The sequence below is a fragment of the Eretmochelys imbricata genome, chromosome 1, assembly GCF_965152235.1.
Source record: "Eretmochelys imbricata isolate rEreImb1 chromosome 1, rEreImb1.hap1, whole genome shotgun sequence".
Lineage (NCBI taxonomy): Eukaryota > Metazoa > Chordata > Testudines > Cheloniidae > Eretmochelys > Eretmochelys imbricata.
The window spans coordinates 170,247,098-170,269,055 of record NC_135572.1 but is presented as its reverse complement, the minus strand read 5'-3'; the positions used below and the strand labels follow the sequence as shown (position 1 = coordinate 170,269,055).

Genomic DNA, 21,958 nt, shown 5'->3' with positions numbered 1-21,958 from the left:
GTGGCTTCTCTGCATGATGTCCCCTTCATGCTGGGAGAAGCAAGCCCAGTGTGCAATCTCCTCCCTCCCAACTCCCACATGGCAATGAGTCTCAGACCATGGGTCAACTGCCTGGGGGCTCGCAGGCCTTGGGCTGTGGAGCGGAAAATAGCAGTGTAGACATAGGGCTCAGAGGCAGGGTGGCTGCAATGCAATTGGCTTATCGCTAGGGCCCAGAATGAGCTCAGGGAAAGCGATCACTCAGTCCTGGCAGCAAGAAGTGAATTGCACTCCATAGTTCTGGGTTTCAGCTGCGTGGGGTAAGGCTCCGGGCTTCAGATGAAGCTCGGGGGAGGGGAAGGAAGCATCTGGACTCATGGTTTCAGCCCATGGACACTGGAGTGGGGAGAGGGCAGGGGGCCACTGCCTTAAGGGCAATCATGGGTGGGGGACAGTGGCGAGAGCGGCCTCAGGGGAAGTAGTAGCATGAGGGTGGGGGCCTTGGGGAACAAGGTGGAGCGGGGGGGCCAGGTGACATGGTTAGGGTGCCGTGGGCACTCCCCACTTCTGGGGAGCTTCCGGCACTCCTGCAACCTTGTGGCTTCTGCTGGGGTTTGGAGCGCCATTTTTCTGTGGGGCCGCAAATTGGCCAGGGCCTCTGGGCAAGGATCTGTGTGTTAATCCACCACTGGTCAACAGTTTCATCTACTCTCTCTCACACACTTCTGGACTTAAGAATTTACTATCTGTCTCTATCATATCCCTCATCCTTGATTCTGAACTTTACTTTTCCATCATTCTTTATCTACATATGTGCCCATCACCGATACAATACCACCTGAGTTTGCTATTGCATCAGCTCTACCTTGGCTAAAAATTCTCAACCATACTTTCACCTTTCTTGCTATAAATCAACTCTCCATGGGCTTCCCAAGTCCCAGCTTTTCCTGGCACCAGCACAGAACATACAAATGCAAAACTACAACCACATCACTCGTCCTCAGAGGACTCCATTCAGGTCTTATTCAGTTCAGGACTTAGTTCAAAACTGCACTTTAATTCTTTCTGAAGAGTACTCTGTGAACTTGTTCCATCTTACACCATAATTATTCTCTCTTTCTACTACTCCTATCCCACTTCTCTGGCACTTGCCTCCTCCATGTCCTTCCATACAATCTTGTGACTGCTAGTGTGGACTCGTTCTCTGCAGCTTTTATCTGAATCCCTCTCCAACTCCCCAAATGTTTTGAAAAACTCATCTGCAAAATCCTCTTTTCTTGCTTGCCTACACATTATGATTCCCCCACCCCATGCTACTCTCCACCCCCAAACTCACTCACACACTCGCTCACCTTTGTACTATTTAAAGCTTTTCTAGACACCGCTTGTCAAATGTTCTACAAAATTAAGTCATGGTGGGTTCCTGCTAGTCTGGCTGCATTGCTCTTTTCTTGTGAGCAGGCTGGATATTGGAATCATTCTTGTACATTTCATCTGTAAACAGAGGCTATAATTCCTATGAATAAAGCAGACGGGGCTGTTCATAAATTATGGAACTTATAGGGGGAATGACTTCTTGATTATGGATGTTTGTTTCAGGGTTACAAGGGGTGGGTGGGCCTTGAAAATTACCAAAACATATGTTACATAATTTATGGACAACCCCCATGCAGAGGAAAAGGGACAGTACAGGAGGCTCACAAGCCAAAACACATCCAGATTAAATTTAGTCTTTGATTTATCAGCTTCAGTATTCCCCAGTGGGGGACAGCAACACTTCACAAACTGAAGACTCAAGAGCGAGTATTCCTTCTCCATGAAAGTTAACCATTAAAATCTATGGTGTATTAAACATAAAATAGGCAGCAAGTAATTCATATTAACGTGTATCATCACACTTGAAGACCTAAACCTCAAATGGCAAATATATTTCTTCTTTTCGTGTAAAAAATTTATATTTCCAAGTTACTTATTTACACACATGCACACGCACACACACTAACAACCAGCTTCCAAAAGGAAGAAGTGAATGCTTAATATTTAAGTGTGGAAATAAATATCATGACATTTTGATGTGTTTGTGTTGCTTTGATAAAAACAGGAACCCAAATAAGGAAATACAATATAAAACAGCATTTTCATGAGAGTCCAGAACTATTTTAACTCACTTAAAGCTTCACTAACAACTGGGTATAAATTTGGTTTTGAGGGTTTTTTTGCACGTGCATAATACATGCATGAAGACAAACACAGAAACACAGAAATGTAAATACACTTTTACAGAAAGAACTGCATGAGACACCGTAGCTGTTAACTGCCTTGTTGACAGAAATGTTAAAGGACAAAATGTTCGTTCCCTAGTTGCAAGACTCTTGCATCTATAACATAGATTAAAGAAGTCATCACTGTCATGCTGGATTAGAAAGACAGATATTAATGAGTGAACACACTCTATAGAACATGGGCAATTATAACATCTTGACAGAAATATGGTTAGTGGTAGCACAGGCCCATCCCAAGAATCAGAAAAAAAAATCGGTTACAAACAGCAGAGTCAGTGGCAAGAGAGAGAAAGACTGCTACAGGCTTGAGAGGTCCACTTACTGACGCTGCCACAGACTGCCATGCAGTATTCCTCAGAGTCAAAGTTGTTTCGGTTCCCACCACATCCGCCGTAAAAGAATGGTGCACACTTTCCTTCAGTCACATCAAAGTACCAGCGGGAGATCATTGCTCGGCAAGGACCAGTCTCAGCTTGTTCAGAGCACACCTCTAATTATAGGAGATGTGGAGGAACTACATTTAGCATGAAAATGGTATTGTCTTTCTTTTCATCTACACAAGTTTACTTACATGTTCTAACTCTTGCATTTTAGCTACAAAATGGATGCATCAAGGAAGCATCTCTATCTTTCACAAAGCAATTCAACTACTACACTTTAACTCACTATCTAGTCTCTAAAACAATGTATTCTCATCTGGATTAACACAACTAAATCCCTCCTGCTCTACACACTATTTTTGTACTTGTATATCTATTTTGGTTAATGGCATGATTATTTGCTGAAATAGTTATACTTGTATAGCCCCTAGTGTGGACATAGTTATACTGGATAAAGATGTCTTATGGTTCCCCATCTCTTATGGGAGTCGCTATACCAGTATCCACACGAGGGGTGTTCTATCACTATAAGTATACTGGTAAAGTTAAAACAGTACAACCTGCGCGTGTGGACAAGCCCTTAATTGGAGTTTTGCCCATAAGGAAGCTTGAATAATTGTCTTTGGAGAAACTCCTGATAGCAGGAAACATCTACACATTGAACTATTAAAAAATGCATTTAAAATACTGAGATTTCCTGGCTTGTAAAAAGACTATATAAATGATGCAGGGAATAAAATTCCTTCCATACACATACACAATCATTTTGGTTGAAACTCCCTCATGTGTAGAAGCTCAGCGCAAGGCTTATCTACCACTTAAATCCACAAAAGCCCTCAAAATAAGATTTAAATGGTGCATAGGCTTTGTGAATAGGGCTGATTCTCCTCCTTACTTAACATATCATATGACAGTACGAAATCTGCTTTGAACATATATCATGATTTGTGTTTCTCAGTTTTCACTGGGAGCTAGAACAGTCACTGCATTTGCATTGAAACTCACCGGGAAATCTGTGGGGAACTGAGCTGTACAAATTAAGATCAAAGAATAAAAAGTGAATGCAGAAACTCTGTCCTTAAATTGGAATTCAGCCCATCACCTGGACACATATATAACCCTTTACCAATAATGTTCCAAACAGGAAAAACAGCGTTCACATTCAGCATGCTGTATATCATTTGCAAAATTGTAGAAAATAAATACCAGTACTTCCCCTGCTATGCTTTCATCAGACATGGGTTCAAAATAATGGCAGACAACTGGGAACTTATCTACAACTGTTTCTGACATTACTTTACAAGTCTTAATTTTGGGGAAGGCTGACTCTTTACTATTGAAATGGGGTCTTCCCCTTCGTCACCTCAACACCTGCTAGTGTATGTAGCAATCGAAATCTCCCCACACTCATCACCCCTGAGAGGCTCTCACTGGCATTAGCCCAGATTTGGAGAGTCTCATTGGCTGCTTCACAGCCTCTTTTCTTCTAGGCTGTTTGGTTTATCTCTGTTTAGTATATAACCCTTCCCACCTCCTTTCTGCAGCGTGCATTTTATATCAAATTTCTGTAAGTAATCAACACACATGTATATTTATATCAATAATAATTTACTGTAAAGCATTTATGATTGATCCAACACAAAGTTTTACACAGACACATCAACAGTGTATTAGGCACTTACACTATTTAGTTTGTAGAAATGAATGAAATAAGTTATGGTGGGGAGAGTTAGCGTCTTACCTTTTAAAAACAGGACAGGTATGATTAATAGTACACAGTGTTTTCCATACCAGTTACTCTTGCTTGATTTTTACACAACATAGTTATATAGTCTACACACAAAGTAACTTTCCCTGGTTTTGAATATATGGAGGAACCCCACAAATTTCATTTTAAAAATTAATCACTGGTAGAGTGATTGACATTGAAGAGACAGGTATAATCAAGAACAGTTCTGCTGAAAGAATACCAAATTTCAAGAACAAAGGGACTTACATTTGTTGGTCTTTTAAACAATAATTCAGTTAATGCAACTGTCGGTCAACCTCAATATATAAAGAAGTAAATGCCTTCCAGGATTCCCTTGATACACTTCATAACAAAATTTAGATGTAAGTTATTTTATCATTTTATATTTCACACACTCTTATCAGTATGTGAAAGTTCCAAAGACTCACTTTTTAATCTCTGGGCTTGACTCCACTTACTGGGGGATGGACTCATGGCAATTGATCCACCGGGACTCAATTTAGTGGGTCTAGTGAAGACCCACTAAATCGACAGCCAATCGATCTCCCGTCAACTAAGTGTGGTATAGATACCACAGTAAGTCGACCTAAAGTATGTCGACTCCAGCTACACTATTCATGTAGCTGGAGTTGTGTAACTTAGGTCAACTTAGCCCCATAGTGTAGACCTGCCCTCACCAGTAAGTGGGGACAATCCCTACATGTCTCACACATAGGAACAATAAAGCAATGACTTTTAGTACCCTGCATATTTTTGCTACCTACATAATGTGAAAAATAATGAAGGTAACCCATCAATGAAATAATGGCAATGATAATCAGCAATCAACTCTTGGGGCACTACAGACATTTATACATATTAAGAATTCATTTGACTGGCAGTCAGAAAAATGCCATTGAGTTTAATATGCAGTAGAACTACTACAATCGGTTTGCATGAAAATGGAAAATATAGCCCTTTAAAGAGTGACTACTCAATCATGAAATTAAATCAGACTCCCTCCTTGAACTTAATGCAGAACTAGAGCCATGCCTTCCTTTTCCCTCCCCAGGGGGAAGCCGGAGCTACCACAGGGCAAAATCCCCCTCTCAGATCTACATCGTAGGTCTTGACACCTTGTATGAATGGTGTTTCATTGCCAGGAGACTGGAATATCAAAACATAGATCTGCTGTGTGGGGATTAGAGGAGAATTGAACACCTAGAGATTAACAACAATGCAGGATACAAACATGGGGCTAGATCATCACTTTATGACTGGCCCTGATCAAGGCAGCAGACTGTAATTCAGAGTCAATATCCCTCCTGGTCTTCCCTCTGCTTGTCATCTGTACTGGGATGGAAGAAGAGTAGCTTTCCCTCCCTCGCTGAAACCCATAGTACACATAACTCTTGTAAGACAGTAAGGTTGTGCCTTACAACCTAAGTCTTTTGCATGGATGCATAGGGCTAGTGAAGATTTAGCCCATCATCTGAGCGCGATGATACACTTACAGTTAGCAGCAGAGAGTACATATTGCACAATCATGTCATTTAGAATTAAAAACATTCTTTGCATTTAATTTTTTCCCAAAAAATATAAAAGACTCACTAGTAAGGCCACACTGGGAACAAATTATCCGTGATAACTAGAAAAAATAAATTACACTGTGGCAAAATGTTAACTTTCATTTTTTAATCTTGTTTCTGAGAACTGATTAAGAACTGAAGCAACTCTTTGCCTTTGGCTGCAAGAAAGCAAGGCAAATTAAAGAGAGCGAGCTTTTCTGTAGTGCTTGTTATAGCTGAGATTTCTGAACAGTTCAAGTTCTAACCTGCTGTTTTCACATGCTCAGACTTTCTCTAACAATCCACTTTTGGTACTCAAAATTTCCAGTGCATTGTCCTTGCCCAGAAATGAGGGTTTCCTGTTGCTAGCCTGTCCAGAAAATTTATGCTAAATGTTTACAGCTCAAATTTTTGAGTTCTAATGGGCAGAAATGATTTTTGTCTCCTATTTGACAAAATTGCCATACTTTTTCCACACAAGTAACTAAAAAAAGCTGAACTTTTAATATAGCCAGTAAGTATCTCTCTCACGAAGGGATATCTCCATATCAGTTTTTTAAATGACTAGATAATGAAGTTATTGATTGAAAAGCAGCTACTGAACAGGCACAGTAAAACACTTTGAGTGGTCAAATTGAAAAGCATACACTTTTCAAACATTTGGACTTTTGGATTTACAGCTGCTTACACCAAGCTATTTCACAAGTGCTCATTGATCAATGTGTCATTAATAGAGGTAGTTGTAACTTTTGCAGGAAAAGTTTGCATGCTTAAAGATAAAATTATCTCTCTGCTTTTCATATGAAAACATTTTCATATTACATTTTCTGATGAAAATGTTTCAAAATTACGATTTTCCCACAGGAAATGACAATTTCTGTTTTGACCATTTGAATTGACATTTTGAAATGAAATTTTTTTGTTGCATTTCAACTTAAAATGTTGTTTCATTTTTGTTTTTTGAAACTGAAAAACTGACACAAAATAATACCTAGCACTTAACAGTTAATAGTAATACCTAGCTTTATTACAAAGGAGATAAATATGATTTTGCTCACTTTACAGAAATTTTTGCTTCATTTCAAAATGTTAATTTGAAACAAATGTTTCCGGTTTTCTTTTTTCAAATTGGTTTGAAACTTTTTGTGGGAAAACCAAAATGTTTCAACTGAAAAATTTCCAATGAAATTTCTCATAGGAAAACATTCACTTTTCTGACCAGTTCTTATTTTGTCACCTTAAGGACCTATTCCACCTTAAACATTTTAAAGATGACTTAACAGGATCTGAGCACACTGAAGTGTAGTCTGTTTCACTCTTTAAACAAATCTAGAAAATGAAATCTAAAGAAATACAGTGGATATTTTCAAAGACAAAAATGGGAATTAGACAACCAATTGGCTTCCAGGGGAGCTAAGCTGCTAACTCCACTTAGTGCCTTTGGAAATCTCAAAGATCCATACAGTTAAATTAATCAACAATCAGGAAAAGCAAAAGTCAAGATTCCATAACTTTGTTCTATTGTCATTATCCAGCATTTTCCAGTATTTTTTCCTATGACATCAACACTTTGACCTTCTACAGCACCCTTCCATCTGAGAATCCCAAAGCTCTTCTTTAGAAATGTGTAAAATTCACCCTAACAACAGCCCTATGATGCAGCCAAGTCCCAGTTTCATAGTGAAGTTAGGTGACTTAAACCCAGAAAGTCTTTGGCAGAGAAAGGGAACAAAACCCAAATCTCCTGATTCCCAATACTATGCTTTATCTCCAAGACTATCCTCTGAATGTGCAGCTTCATATTACTATTTATGTCATAAAATGGAAAGTGTATACAATAAAATATGCCACAGTGTGTGATAAAGACAAGTTATTGCAGGTAGCCACTGAAATACAAGCACTTTAAATATTATCAGTCTATCTGTGCAACCTTTATGCTGTATTCATGTAGACCCAGATTCAGCAAAACACTTTAGCATGGGCTTAAAATTAAACACATGCTTAAGCACTTTGGTGAGTAGGGATTTACTTAAGCATGGGTTTGATGAGCTGGGACCATAATTTTTTGTATTTTTATAAGGTGTAAAATAAAGTATATTTTATAATCTATATTCCACTAAAAAAATGCAGTGTAGATGATTAATGTAACAAAGTGGGCAAAAGAATCATATCACCCTAGCAAATGTAACAACCAAAATGTCTGCTCAACGTCATTAGGCACTAAAATTTAGGGTTCCAATCAGTACTTTTGCTATTCCCTCAATTTGGGTAATTTGTAAACCTCTATGGATGTAATTACATATACATCAGGAGCATTACTCTCTGGTATGTAACTACTTCAGAGATATAGAACTATGTTTTAAATAAAGTTTACTCCTTTGTTGATTTTGTTTGTATTTACACTTTCCTTTGTCAAAAATCTATGCTACTGTTCTGCTATGTGGATTATTCCCAAGGGAATATTTAAAGAAGAAACTCATTTCCACTGTGGAAATCAGTGGAAAATCATTCTGAATATATGCCTGAAACCAGCAGCCAAATTTGAATTTGAACATTCGAAGACAAAAACTAATTACCTAAGAGGTTTTTGGAATTCAGCAGGAGGCAGCCGTGGAGCTGGCACCAGCTCTGGGAATAAAGCCCATGCATTAGCTACACAACAGCATGGATACTTTCTAGAGAGAAAGTTAAAAAAAAAAAAAATAAAAAAAATAAAAAGCTGAACCATTAGTTATAAATGCAATGCCAAAGAACAATTCTGTAAAACAGTTAAATACCTTAAAATTGTAACTGCCAGTTAAGATTGAACTTCTCTCTCTAATGTTGACTTGGAGCCTACTCACAGGGAATAATCGGGGCATAAATAAAATATAGTTGTATACTGTGCCTAAAGTACAAAACCTTCCAATTCTAATGTAAAACAAATGTATAAAACATATTTTCATTTTATTTGTGTGAAGAATAACTTCATTCAGAACCAAGATGTCAAGTGGCAAAGAAAAGACAGCTTGAATGTAAGACTAAATCAACGAAATTTTGTATTTTATGTATGTTTTAGAAGAGATGCAGCTTTCCCGTAACACTATGATTTTACTAACATAGCAGATATATTGATTGAGAAGGTTAGCACAGAAATGCATTCCACTCATCCAAAAGACTTATCCCCACAGACGATGATAATGTAGGATAATATTAAACACATTAGTAAATAAAACCAAAGCTTTAGATCATTACAGTTTCAGTACATTAAAATGATATTTTCTGTTGGCGAACCAGATGAGCAGAGGACAGAATTCAGTAAGTATAGCATGGATCATAATGAAATTTTCATCCTTATGTAAAACAGCAGAACTGCTCTATAAAGTATTCCAATATGTTTGCCCTTGGCCCAGAATTTTAATTAAAAAACATGTTCTTTTATGATTCAGCAGCTCTGGTTAACAGTAAAAAAGGTTTCATTTGATGTAAGACAACTTAAAGATGTCCTTTTATGGAGGGACAACTGAATTTTAAATCAAAACATCCAATTAAATTCATAGTTGTACTAATCAAAATATACCAATACATGGTTCTCTATAACCAAGGCTAGACTGAGCATATTAACATTCATAAGAGTAAGGAAAAAAATCAAACATGCTTTTTGTCAATGGACAGAAAGATAGTTAGAACACTGGATACTATTGTACAAATGTCTAGGTATTTTCTTAAAATACAATATGAGCATCTATTATCCCTTTTCAAACTCTTTTACCCAATCAGGCAACCAATCAAATTCACCCTAAATTAGGTGAAGAAAAACATAAAACATTCGGATGCTTAAACCAAGGTAATAACCTTTCACAGAAGAAAAGGAGGAAAAGCAATTAAGTCAGTGTCGGCTAAAGCAGAACTGATTTTGAACAAGGCATTAATACTCCAATACTATATCAAAGCCTGCAATAGATAGCACCAGCACTTCCCTGTAATAAGCTAAATAACTTGCCTTGTAATAGGTAGTAACTGTCACTGAATGGATTTAAAGAATCTATGAAATGTTTCAGGGAATAGCAAACAAGATACAGTAGAGCAATAAGGCTAACATCTGCCATCCCTAATTCATGTCACTTCTCTTTTGCTAGAAAGCTGGCTCAGAGATTCCCATGTGCAACTGCAGGTTACAAACACATTCAAAATGCCACATCAAGCAGCACCACTTCAATTCTTTCCTAAATATTTAAACAAATCTGTTTGAATTAAGGGATGGTGAAATCATTGCTAACTGGCACGACTACGGAAACCAGGTGGTCAAGCCTTTCCTGAATCTCCCACATCTGCTGAATGGTATGTGTGCAAGCTGCCAAATGTTCAACAGGTTGCTGCGCTGGCCCTGCTCCTTGTCTTTAAAAAAGCTCTAATTAACCGATATGTTGACAGGAAGCATTAAACTAAAAACAAGATCTAATTGCTTTTTCTTTGATGTAAGCTAAGAGAGGAACAATGATGCTTACCAACAACCATGCTGAAGGAGAACAGAAATGGAATCACAAACAATTACACAGCATGGGAGAACAGAGTTTCGCCATGATTCAGTTAATCCTAGCAAAAACTCTCTGGGATTTCGATATCTCAGTATCATTTTCTGGTTCTGAAACAATTTATAGTTTATTAAGGCAGTGATCTCAGCCGAAGCAGAGCTGATCTGCTAGTTATGACTGGTCTTCAAAGTGACTTCCCTTGTTTGTTATGTAGGTTGGGTGAAGTGCCTGCACTCCTGCGCAAATCAGTCACGTAGCTTTAAGAATACAAATTCGGGGATAACATCTCCCAGCAGATGGGGGTGGGTAATATAGAACTGAGAAAGGCTGGCTTCTGGGTTTCCTAGAGCCCGTGACCTCAAGCCCACCAGTCAAGGTACACAGCTTCCTCAGTCAGACTTACAAGCTGATAACCAGTTATTGGCACACAGATATACAGAATCCTGGACTCCCGATTCCTGTGTTCAATCTATCTGAAAACCTACAGCATAAATGCCTTTGTCAGACAAAGGCATGAGCATATTGCTAAGTATTGTGCTAGGATAATGGAAAGGAATTCACCAAATCCATCCTTTCTATAGTCTTTAATAAAGAAAAAACTGTTAAAAAAACACAACAGCTTTAAAAAACATGTTTGCCACAGGACATGAAATAACAGGTTGCCATCCATCAAGGTGCAGTGGCTGAGTGGTTTAGGCACCTGATGACAATCCTGATGGCCGTGGGTTTGATTCTTACTCAATTTCTCCCTGAAAGGCCACTTCTAGTTCACCCAGATGCAAAATAAGTACCTGATCCATTGTGTTAGGGCAGTCATAGGCCAGCAGACATCATGCTGGCCACATCACTCCCTTGTGTACTGCTGGCTAGGAAACTGACGTGCCTTGACTGTGTCAGCTCGATGAGCTATTGGCTCAAGAGAACTTTCATGCTATCTGGCATTTTCCAGAAAAGACTAAAATTGTTCTGCTCCTGATTGTTGGAAATATAGTTGTGAGCTGTTTTGCTATGGGTATTTTGGTCACTACTAGTTAAAACATGTTTAGGAATAAGAAACATGACATGTTGAAACTACAGCCGACAGCATGAATGTCTTCCATCATATAGCTTCAGTTTCCGTACATGCTTTATTTATTTAGGGTTTGATCCAATGGGAGTCAGTCCATTTACTTGGTTGGGCTTCGCATCACCCATTATCAGAAGAGCTTAATTAATGGTTTGAGAAGAAAACAAGCTTCCATTGATTTCATATACGAAAGATAACTCCTATAAAACATGAAGAACTTCTGACCACATTCTTTAATGCTCATGGATCTAATAACGATTATGCCTCCAGCAGGTATAAGGAAGAAACTGTATGTTCAATCAGGAGGGAGAGTATTTACTCCTGTGGAAATTCTGCGCCATGGCATACGTGCAGAGCTCATGTCCCCTGCAGATCCCCCCACTCTCATCCCGCAGAATACTACATTCTGCCAGGGAGGTGCTGCAATTACAACTTTTGCCTACCAGGGCTGCTATGGCACCAGAAGACAGGGAAGCTGGCTCAGAGCTTGAGCAGCCAGCTGCATATAGGGAGGGGGCAGAAGCTGTTTTCCAGCCCGCCCTGTATTGTTACAGACATACTTACTGACAGGTATTTTGAAATAAATTACCAAAAAACCTTGAAACTGGTGTTACTATATTGTGTTATTTTGACAAATAAGATATGCAGAATATTAAAATATGGTGTGCACAATTTTTTATTATTTGGCACAGAATTTTTTTGTGCAGATTTCTCCCAGGAGTAAATACATGGTATAAACTTCATTGCCCTAACCCTTTGGAAAAGTGACCTTAGTTTTACTTGTAATCCAAATGGGTTAAAGCTAGTCAGCCACCCATGGCAAAGAAGCCCTATCTACAAGGTTCTCAAACGTCTTCCATAGCACGAACCACATCTTAATAGAGAAAGTCTCACAGACCCTCCCCTATTTGCAATCATGTAGATCAACTCTCCTCCCATGTGTGACAGCATAACATCCCTGTGTCAACCGTCGTCATCTTAAAGTAACTGCTTAATTTCCTAATGTATTTTAAGCTTCTTTCAATGCATTTTACCACTGGGAACAAGGAGATGAACCTATACCATGAGAAAAGCCAGTTCTCTGCAGACCACCAGTTATTGGTCTGCGGACCAGTCTCTTAGCATTTTGCCCCAGGAGGACAACTCTGTCATCAGAGCTGCAGAAGCAGCTGTGGCACAATTTGACAATGAAAGTTTAGTCATCTCAACAAAATAACCAGGGGTAGCCATTTACAGCACCAACACCATGCAAATAATTTGGTACAAGTAACAGTCCAATCAAGAGAGGCCTCATACTTAAAGAGAGATGAAGATGCTGAAGGTCAGATGGGCTGAGGTGCCTCAGGATTGCTGCACAGGGAATCTGGCATTGAGATGATTACACTAGACTTGTCTGCAGCCAAAATCTTGCCTTCATGACGCATGCATTTTACCAATTTTACATGCAAAAACTAAAGACTATTATCTTTAGGCTCTTAAAACCAGCACCATTAAATGTCAATGTTTATATGTTGCAATCTGTTTTTATATAAATTCAATGTGTTGCTTCACCTTTTTTGTAGTTTACTTTCACATTAAACATCCTAGTTGCCTGAAGACTGAACATCTTAACCTCTTTGAAATTTCAGCTTCGGTAAAAGACATACTGTACCTAATTTGTTCTCATTTCCACTCATCCCAAATCCCATTAAAGTGAAGTGTATCTTTTTTAATATTCATTTACCAGTGAGGATAGGGTGTTTCACCCCTGGGCAGTAACAGCTCACATATGGAAATACAGTTAAGCAGATTAAAGATTTAAACTGGGATTTTTACATTCATCTCACACTGGTTCTCCATAATGACAGGTTTCAGAGTAGCAGCTGTGTTAGTCTGTATCCGCCAAAAAAGAAAAGGAGTACTTGTGGCACCTTAGAGACTAACAAATACATTTGAGCATAAGCTTCCATGAGCTACAGCAAACGAATAAATTTGTTAGTCTCTAAAGTGCCACAAGTACTCCTTTCTTTTTTTACTGGTTCTCCAGTGACTGAATCGAAGACTCAAGAGACAGAGTTTGGATAAATAAGAACTTTTTCTGCCTAAGAAGGAAGCCCTTGCAAATCAATTTTACTCAAACATCAATTCATTTGATCATAGCACTCACCTGAAACAGGGAGAAAAAAATAAGGAAGGACAAGAAATGTTAATAAAGGAAGAGTACACTTTCCAGGTTAGCTACTTAATTCCATTCAATTATATATGTATTTCATCATGGAATTAAAATCATAGCTAATATCGATCCTGTGCTGTCCTCCCTACCACCAAACAACATAAACATCAGCCAACAGGGCAGAACAACCCTGCCACAGGGAAGGATAGGAAGGTCTGTGTGGGTTTGTGTACAATTTTTAAGTTGCAAGGGTCTGTGTCCCTCAATTCCAATAGCAGCGGGTATGGACTAAGGGAACCAGGACTGAAATGTCCGTGTTAGTTCCACTACAGCCATTTCATGGTCATTTTGTCTCTGAATGTTATAAGTTGAAACTCCTTTCATTTTAAGTCATAGGAACTAAGCTCATTTTATGTTTTGTCCTGGCTTTTACCTCTGTCTCATTTCTTAGGAGGTAGAAGAACATTATAAAGACATTTGATAAGTGCAATGCTACCGGGAGGACGAATAATATAGAAAACCAATACCTGGATTATATAAATATTACATCATATAGAATAGTTCCAAATCATATAGAAATCTAGGAAGAGCTCCTTTAAAGAATAAATTGTACAAGAGAAGAGGAACAGAAAAAAAAATTCTACCATGATTTGGATTGTCAAATTGCCTATGGGTAGGCTAATATTCAAATTTATTAAAAAAATTAAATTGCTTTAATGACACATATAAAAAAGTGTATACAAAGGAGCATATTTTAAAATCTATTTTACCCCATTTATGTTATTTGTTTCTTTTTTCCCCCATAGACAACAACCATATTATAATTTTGTTTATAATTATTTTCAATCTGTAACCCATACACTAGGTCAACTATAGGATTTTTAAAATTTCATTATTTGCTTACTACTGAGAAATGCTGGGTATAAAAAATCCAAGAATCTGAATAAAATAGCTAACCAGAAAATGTTAATGTAAGACAATGTCCTACCTAATAGTGCTTTCTAACACGTTTTCCACTTGATATCAACATTCCCTTTTCTTTCACACTAATTGTTTTACCAGCATACAACACTGTTTCTTCTCATGTAGTTTACTATGCTGTTTGTGAAAATAATCTCAATGAAATATGTGGCAATCACTATCCATGTATCCTAAGATTAGATATAAAAGGGAAAAAACTTGCAAATCATATAAAGACAAAGCATAATGATGTAGCAACTTAGGATATTTTGCTGTTTGGAACATTTTTAGTAGTAAAGGGCAAATACACACCAGTAAGATCAATTCCGCGGACCCCAAACTAAACAAACATTAATTTACCTCTAACAACCTCTTCTACCGATTCGGTAGTAGTAGTGGTTGTGGTAGCAATGCTGGTAGTTCTTTCCGTGGCCTCTTCGTACTGTTCCTCTGCCTCTTCAATCTCATCACCATCGTCATCCTCATCATCGACATCTTCGTCCTCAACGTCTGTTACTTCCTCCTCTTCCTCTGGCTGCTCTTCTACCACCTTGTCATCACTGAAAGAATCAATGGATTTTGTTGTGTCAGCAATGAAACACCTACTAGATGAGAAATCAGACAACAGCTTATTCAGAACCTCGTGGAAGTGTGACAAGGAAGCCCCCTCTCAAAAAGTAAGAACCTGGCGCTCTGGAGAGCAATGCAGTGAGATTTAATGCATATACTGAAAATGAAACAGTAACAAGAAATAAATATGGATTATGTTCTGCTGCTAGCATAGCAGGATGCCACCAGTATGAAGCCCCTCTCCATGCACTGAAAAGGAAAAGACCCTGTATTAATCATAACAGATTGTGCCAACTGATTAATGTCTTGGGTGTGCATGTCTTATGCTGCACTAGAATTCTGTAAAATGACTGAGGTGGGTTCAAACAGATGAATGAAGCTGATGGCCATATGCTTTCAGCACTAAGTGATATTTTCTTAAACACTTACACACCCCAGATCATAATAAGTAATTATTATTATCAGAAAATGACATCAATGACTGATAATAATCAACTTACTCAAACTCACATACTATTATTATTTGTATCCTGGTAGCTCCCATTATGTGCTAGGCACTGTTCAAACACATATGAAGATATGGGACAAAATCATAAGCCATTAGAACTAAGGGCTTTGTCTACACAGGAGCACCCTGGAAAATTAATCCAAATCGAAAAAAGGTGTGAATTTGAAGTGGATTAATTATATACCATTAAATCCTAGTGTGGATGATGTTATTCAGAATAAAAGTGGCCTTTATTCAGTTTAGCTTAATTCACTTTGGTACTCAGGTGAGACAAACAAGCGTCTGAATCACAACCACAGTAGATCCTCTTGTTTAAGCACAAGGCAAGCTAAGGTGTTTGCAATGCTGTAGTGTGTCTTGGGTAATGGGTCTCACCTATTACATACTGTGACCTTCTTCCCACACTGGGAAAACCCACCCATTTAGCAACACAGGAAGAGCAGGGTGGTCATGACCCTCTGTCACCTGTTTGTGACATCCAGGCTGAGAGACCCCTAGTCTTGGAAACCCACTGACATTTTCCCTAAGAATGCTGAAAGTAAGGCTTCTATGGTTTCTGATTGTAGGGTTCTGAATAAACATAAACAGTAATGGAACAAAGGAAAGCCAATTTAAGAAGGCGCAGGGAAAAGCACTATAGAAACAATTTATTTGTACACATCCAAGATCCAGCTGTGTTTAGCTATATAAGACCAATTCATTTTGCCATGTGAATGCACATTTTGTTGTTATATTTGCAGTCCCTAAAACTCAATCATGTTTTTTAGTGTACAATTCTAAACAAATCTGATATGTGAACCCGTAGAAAAGGCAGACACACAATATAAAGAGTGTCCATTAATTTTGGGTGCTCGGTTTTAGAAGCTTATGATGAGTTTTCAGAGAACGTAGCATTTTATAGCACTTTATTTGTTCAGATCACATCTCCCAATGACTTTAGTTGCAGCTGAGAGTGCTCAACTCTTCAAATCAAACCCCAGGTGTCTCAAATTGTGCACACAAAAAAAGATAACTAATTGATTAGTGACCACCTGCGAAAAGTTTGGTTTAGGTGACTTGCCCAGCATCACACAGGGTCTCAGTGCCAGAGACAGGGATGGAATCCAATCCTCCTGGGTGACATTCAGTTGCCTAAACCTTGAGAACATCCCTTCACTCTTCTTGCAACACTCCTCTTCTTCCCCCTACCCCGCCCCCCCGACCTTATTCACTAAGCACCTTCCAAATTTTGAAGCAAATGAGGCAGGGATCTTGTGGAAAATTATTTTATCATGCAGCTAAGGACTATATCATAATGCATACACATAGGCAACTGTCTGGCATTTTCTAGTCTTTGGGTGTTTGCTTTGCAACTTCAACATTCTTTGAATGTAATATTTTGCATGTAATTTCCTGAGTTTTTAAAGAAACAAAACTAAAAAAACCCAGAAAGCCCATCACGTGGAAACAGCATCAACTCCCACATGGTTCATTGGAAGGATCAGAAAGTTTAGGTTCACAACACAGGCCTCTGTCACTGGAGCTAACACAATAACTGAAAGCGATAGGACAGCCAGCCACTAGAGGGAGATGTGGCACATATTTTGCCAGTGGGTTTCACAGCTGTTTGCTAGCAGCAGAGGAATGTTGAGACTCAAGAACCTTGATTCTGTTCCAGGTCCTAAGTCTTCTCTGCTGGTTTCAAACCTTTCTGCCTATCTCCCACTCCCCCACAAGCCTGATCCCTTCTGCTTCTGGGCTTATTCAGCCTGTCTTTGTCCCAGTTCCAGTCTCCCCACATCCTCTGGTTCCAGTTTTCCATCAGCCCCCCTTGGCTCCCCATCCCAATTGCCCGTTAATGATTCCTAGGAAGAGTTTTAATTCATTTTAAAGCTGTTACCTACTTGTCCTTTTTCTATTCCAGTGGCCTTTTGTCCCAGCCTACTCTACAAGCCCTCTCCCTCTGCATTTCAGTAAGGCTACTTCCTCTTCCTCCTCCTCTTGGCTGCCCAGGTGCAAGCAAGGGGTCCGTTGAGAGCACAGAAGATAACATCTCTTTATTTTGTGTTCTGGTACCTGGTGTCACAGGGCCTGTAGCAGCAATTGCATGAAAAATCCTGCTCAGCCTCCTCATCTCTGGGCTGAAGGATGCTCATTGTGGACAGATTCTTCTGAGAATTTAGCTGCCAAATTCTAACAAGTCTTTACTGAGCAAGCGTGAATTGAGATTTTCCAAAGTGTTGTAAGTTGGCCAAATCTGGGCAGTTTTTCGTGTCAAAGGCACATCCCTAGCCCCAGGGTAGCCTGCCCGCCACAGTCCATGTGTCTGCTCCCAAGCACAGAAGCACTAGAGCTTTTCAGCCAAATGGCTGTAAGAATTTTTAACATGTGGAAAGCGCATTTTCCTCTAAACCTATTCTGCAAAATAGCTGAACTGTTTTTGAAGTTTTCCAAAAAGTTCAGCCTGGAGCAGACACCAAGTATGGAAAATTTCAGCCTAAATGAGTAGAGCTTCTATTAAGTTATAAGCAACTGAAAACAGTCTTATAAATCAACAATGCTGCGTATCCTTAACTACAGACATTGCTAGTTGTGCTGCCTATAACAAAACCAATAATGGGCGCAATTATAAAGTTATAAAGGGTGGCTATTGTGACATAATGATGAACCACAAGTTGGAAGATAAGTGGTTTTGCCACAACCCTCAAGACGCATTCGTAGCCCCAATTTGGTATTTTATTGACTATGAATACAACAACATTTTCAGTCATATACCTCTGTCTCTCCTACTTGCTAAGAGTAACTTTTTAGCAAAATTAAATTTGCAAGTGTCTTTTATATTGCTTGTCTCTGAAAGCAGTTCTTTTACTCTGATACTTGTCCAGGTCTTCAAAGGATTAAGTGTCATGTTTCCAAGCAGGACTGAAATTTTGAGAATTTATATGTTAAAGTGTGGACTGATTCAAAACCCACTTAAGTCAATGGGAAAAGCAAACTATATCACCCTTGACACTGCAGTGTGTTAAGGTCAACTGAATTATGAATCCCCCTCCCCTGTCTAATGTATTATGTGATCACCTTTTGCATTATCTGTACTTCAGTATTATTCTGCCATAAGTATGCATTTCTCATAATGCACTAGAGTGAATAAAGAACAGAATTGCCAGTGTAATTCCTTTTTTTCCCAGGACAGCTTTTTAATTTGTTTTCTACTACCATAAAAAGGGGTAGTTAATGTCTTTTTTTTTTTTTTTTGGGGGGGGGGGGGGTTCAGTGCTGTACAACAGGGTGCTAATCTAAGGTCATTAGTTCTGACTCATACCACATCAACAGAACCATCCTCTTCAATTAACATATATAATGGAGAGTTACAGTCTGCATCTACACAGAGCTTTTACTTAAGTTTCCCACAATTTCATCAGCATCAATGCAGCTCTGCTAAGGGCAGCCAATAGTGGGAGTGCTAGCCACTGGTATTTCTACTACCATGTGATCTAACCCTGCTCAAGGGAAATTGAAAAGGCACAGGGGTAAGAATGCAGGTAGCATTCACCAGTGCTTTATCTACAACAGAGCTCTCCCTTGCTGGCCCCTGGTGATGGTACAGTGGTGGTAAATTTTAAGAAAAGCTTCACTTACCATCAAAAAGACCATAGGGATTATTCAGTGCACATTTTAGAATTTTGGACTGCTTTATCAGGATCCAGCGGAGTTCATGTGTACATTGTAAACTATGTTAGCTAAACCGCTTAGGTTGAAGGAGATTATAGATTCGTTTGGCAGAACATACGATTGATCTAGTACATTGTATTGTATTTCACACACCATCATGTACCATCATTAGACCACCTTTACAATTATAACAATTTATATCCTTTAACAGAAAGAAACAAAACAATCTACTATTTTCCCCATATCGAAGTTTAAAATACTTTCTAAAGAAATTCAGAAAATCTCCAGACAAGGCTCCATTAAGATGAAGAAGTTAATGTTATAAACAGATAACCTTTAGAATAAAACATTATAATGGTGTTGTTATGAAAGAAATTTGAAAGACTGGGAATTAAATTATTTTATCTCACATCACCAGTTACCTAACCACAATATCACTTCCACATTTCCATTAGGTACCACAAACCCTTAAGGATCAGACCATGAATCTAGTAAAGATATAAACAAATCAAAACCACTGAAAACATCTCTTGGAGAGAGAGAATTTTCGGCTCTAGTTCATACTGGAAAAAATCAACAAGGCCAAAAGTACATAACTCCAACCTCTCATCTCCCTTGTCACACACTGAAGATGGCTGTCAAGCAGAATGAAGATTCTCATCTGTTTCAGCTTTCTACCCACAGCAAAAAAGTCTCATTTGTTATGCCTCCATAAACAGCCAGTTCAGTACTGAAACAACATTGCCTCTGTCACCACTGTTGAGTCACACAATAATATCTGTATATAAATCTGATACTACACAATAAGGCAGGTGGATGGGATGGTGGCAGGGATACTGAGTCAGAAGCTGTTTGTGGAAACTCAACTGTGAATTTTTCATGTCCAAATTTCTTTTTCAGATACTGTAAGTATATATAGTTACAAAATTCCAATAGTTTACATAATTACAACTTTGTAATGATAGTTTATAACCTTAACTTATCATAAACCTTTCATCCCGAGTCAATTATTATTTAAGGCCTACATCATGCTTCGCAATGTATAGCTCTGGTTCCTTAAGTCATAATGTCATAACCCTTCCATCCAAGTTAACTTTGGTCAGTTAAACGCAGAAGAGTAGTATTAACCTCCCGCAAGATGCTGAAAGTTCACTGAAGTCAAATAGGAGATCTCATGGCTGACAAACTCAGCCTTCAAGGAAGCAAGAAAGCTCAGCTACTTCCTATTCATCGTTTCCCAGATTAGATTAATTGTTTCTGCACAAGAGCTCGTCCATCACTAGAGTTAACATTTTATACTCAAATGGTGCTTGGAATTGCCTCTGCAGTACTATAGCAATTACCTCTCAAAGCAATAAGCTGCTTCATCAGTTCCATTCTTCCTCTACTCATCCATTTGTAGAGATTCAACATTATATTTGTCTTCCTGGACTCTCTAATGCTCACATGCCCCTAAACTTTCTGTGCTTTGTTTATTTCAATAGCTTCCATGAAAAGAAAGATTAGTTATTAAAACCATTATGCACCAAAAATGTCTTCAAATCTAAATATTGCAACTTGTCAGCAAGGAGACAAATACAAGAAATTAACAAATTCTACTATTTAAAATTTTAATCAAGTAAGTTTTTAATCTAAAATCTGTAACATATTATTCCAAGAGATGCAAAACATATGCAGGAAAATTATTATGTCCATAATTAATACAATAGATTTAACAGCTAAAAAAACAAAACAAAACAGTACCACAGGTAAAAAAAAAGTTAAAGTCCCATGTTTTTATCTTAAAAAATGTTTATACAGATATGTATTATAAAACGTATAGAGTACAGATCTTCCTTGGGAAATTGTGCATCTAAAGAACATGGATGTTAAAAAGACTGCATACACTTTCAACAACATACATGAGTATGATGTTTCATCTCTATTTCTAGTATAATTTTCATAACTATGATTTGTCACAAAACCTCAAAAAGCTATGAACTTGGGATTGTCTGAAACCCTGTTATCTGAAATTCAAACACTTATTTCCTTCCCCCACCCAAAAAACACACACAAAAAAACCCCCCAACCAAAACAAAACAAAAAACACCACTAAACCATTCTCCTCCCCCTTGGAATGTAACTTTTCCAAAATGCAGATTTACCAAGTTTTGGATGTCTTACAAGCTAATTAGATAATTGAGCTTTACCTGTACATATTATATATAAAACTAAACAGACATGAGAAAGAAAATATGTTTATTACCCCTCAAAAATTCATTTTAATATGGAACAGTTTTTTGGAGTTCAAATTTCATTGCCCTTTATAGCTTTGAGTGCTATCTTTTAAGACTAATTTTGGTGCCGCCCAGTGGCTTTCACCACACTGCCACAGAGTGCTGTTTCTCTCTGTGATTCAAACTACATGAACAATTTCAATAAAAATGTCTAATACAACAAAAATGGTCCCAGGATATGAGAGAGGCAAGGTGGATGAGGTAATAGCTTCACTGTTACCTCTTTCACTAACGGAGCCGGGGTGGTCAATTATTTTTTGTCAAGTCCACATTTCTTGGTCAAGGTCTAGTCAAGGTCCAGACTCCAGAGGAAATAATAGCAC

General features: G+C 38.3%; 1 protein-coding gene across 4 annotated transcripts in view; it reads right to left on the bottom strand.

Moving 5' to 3' along the window:
* Positions 1-21,958, bottom strand: part of APP (amyloid beta precursor protein) — a 298,757-nt gene that overhangs the window by 118,867 nt on the left and 157,932 nt on the right. For 2 of the 4 annotated variants that reach the window (XM_077819733.1, XM_077819738.1), the window contains exons 6-7: positions 14,991-15,190; positions 2,584-2,751 (exon numbers count right to left, since the gene is read on the bottom strand). In XM_077819733.1, coding sequence (XP_077675859.1) covers positions 2,584-2,751; positions 14,991-15,190 — 368 coding nt within the window. The remainder of the gene's footprint in view (positions 1-2,583; positions 2,752-14,990; positions 15,191-21,958) is intronic. The other 2 variants (XM_077819747.1, XM_077819754.1) reach the window with 1 other exon arrangement.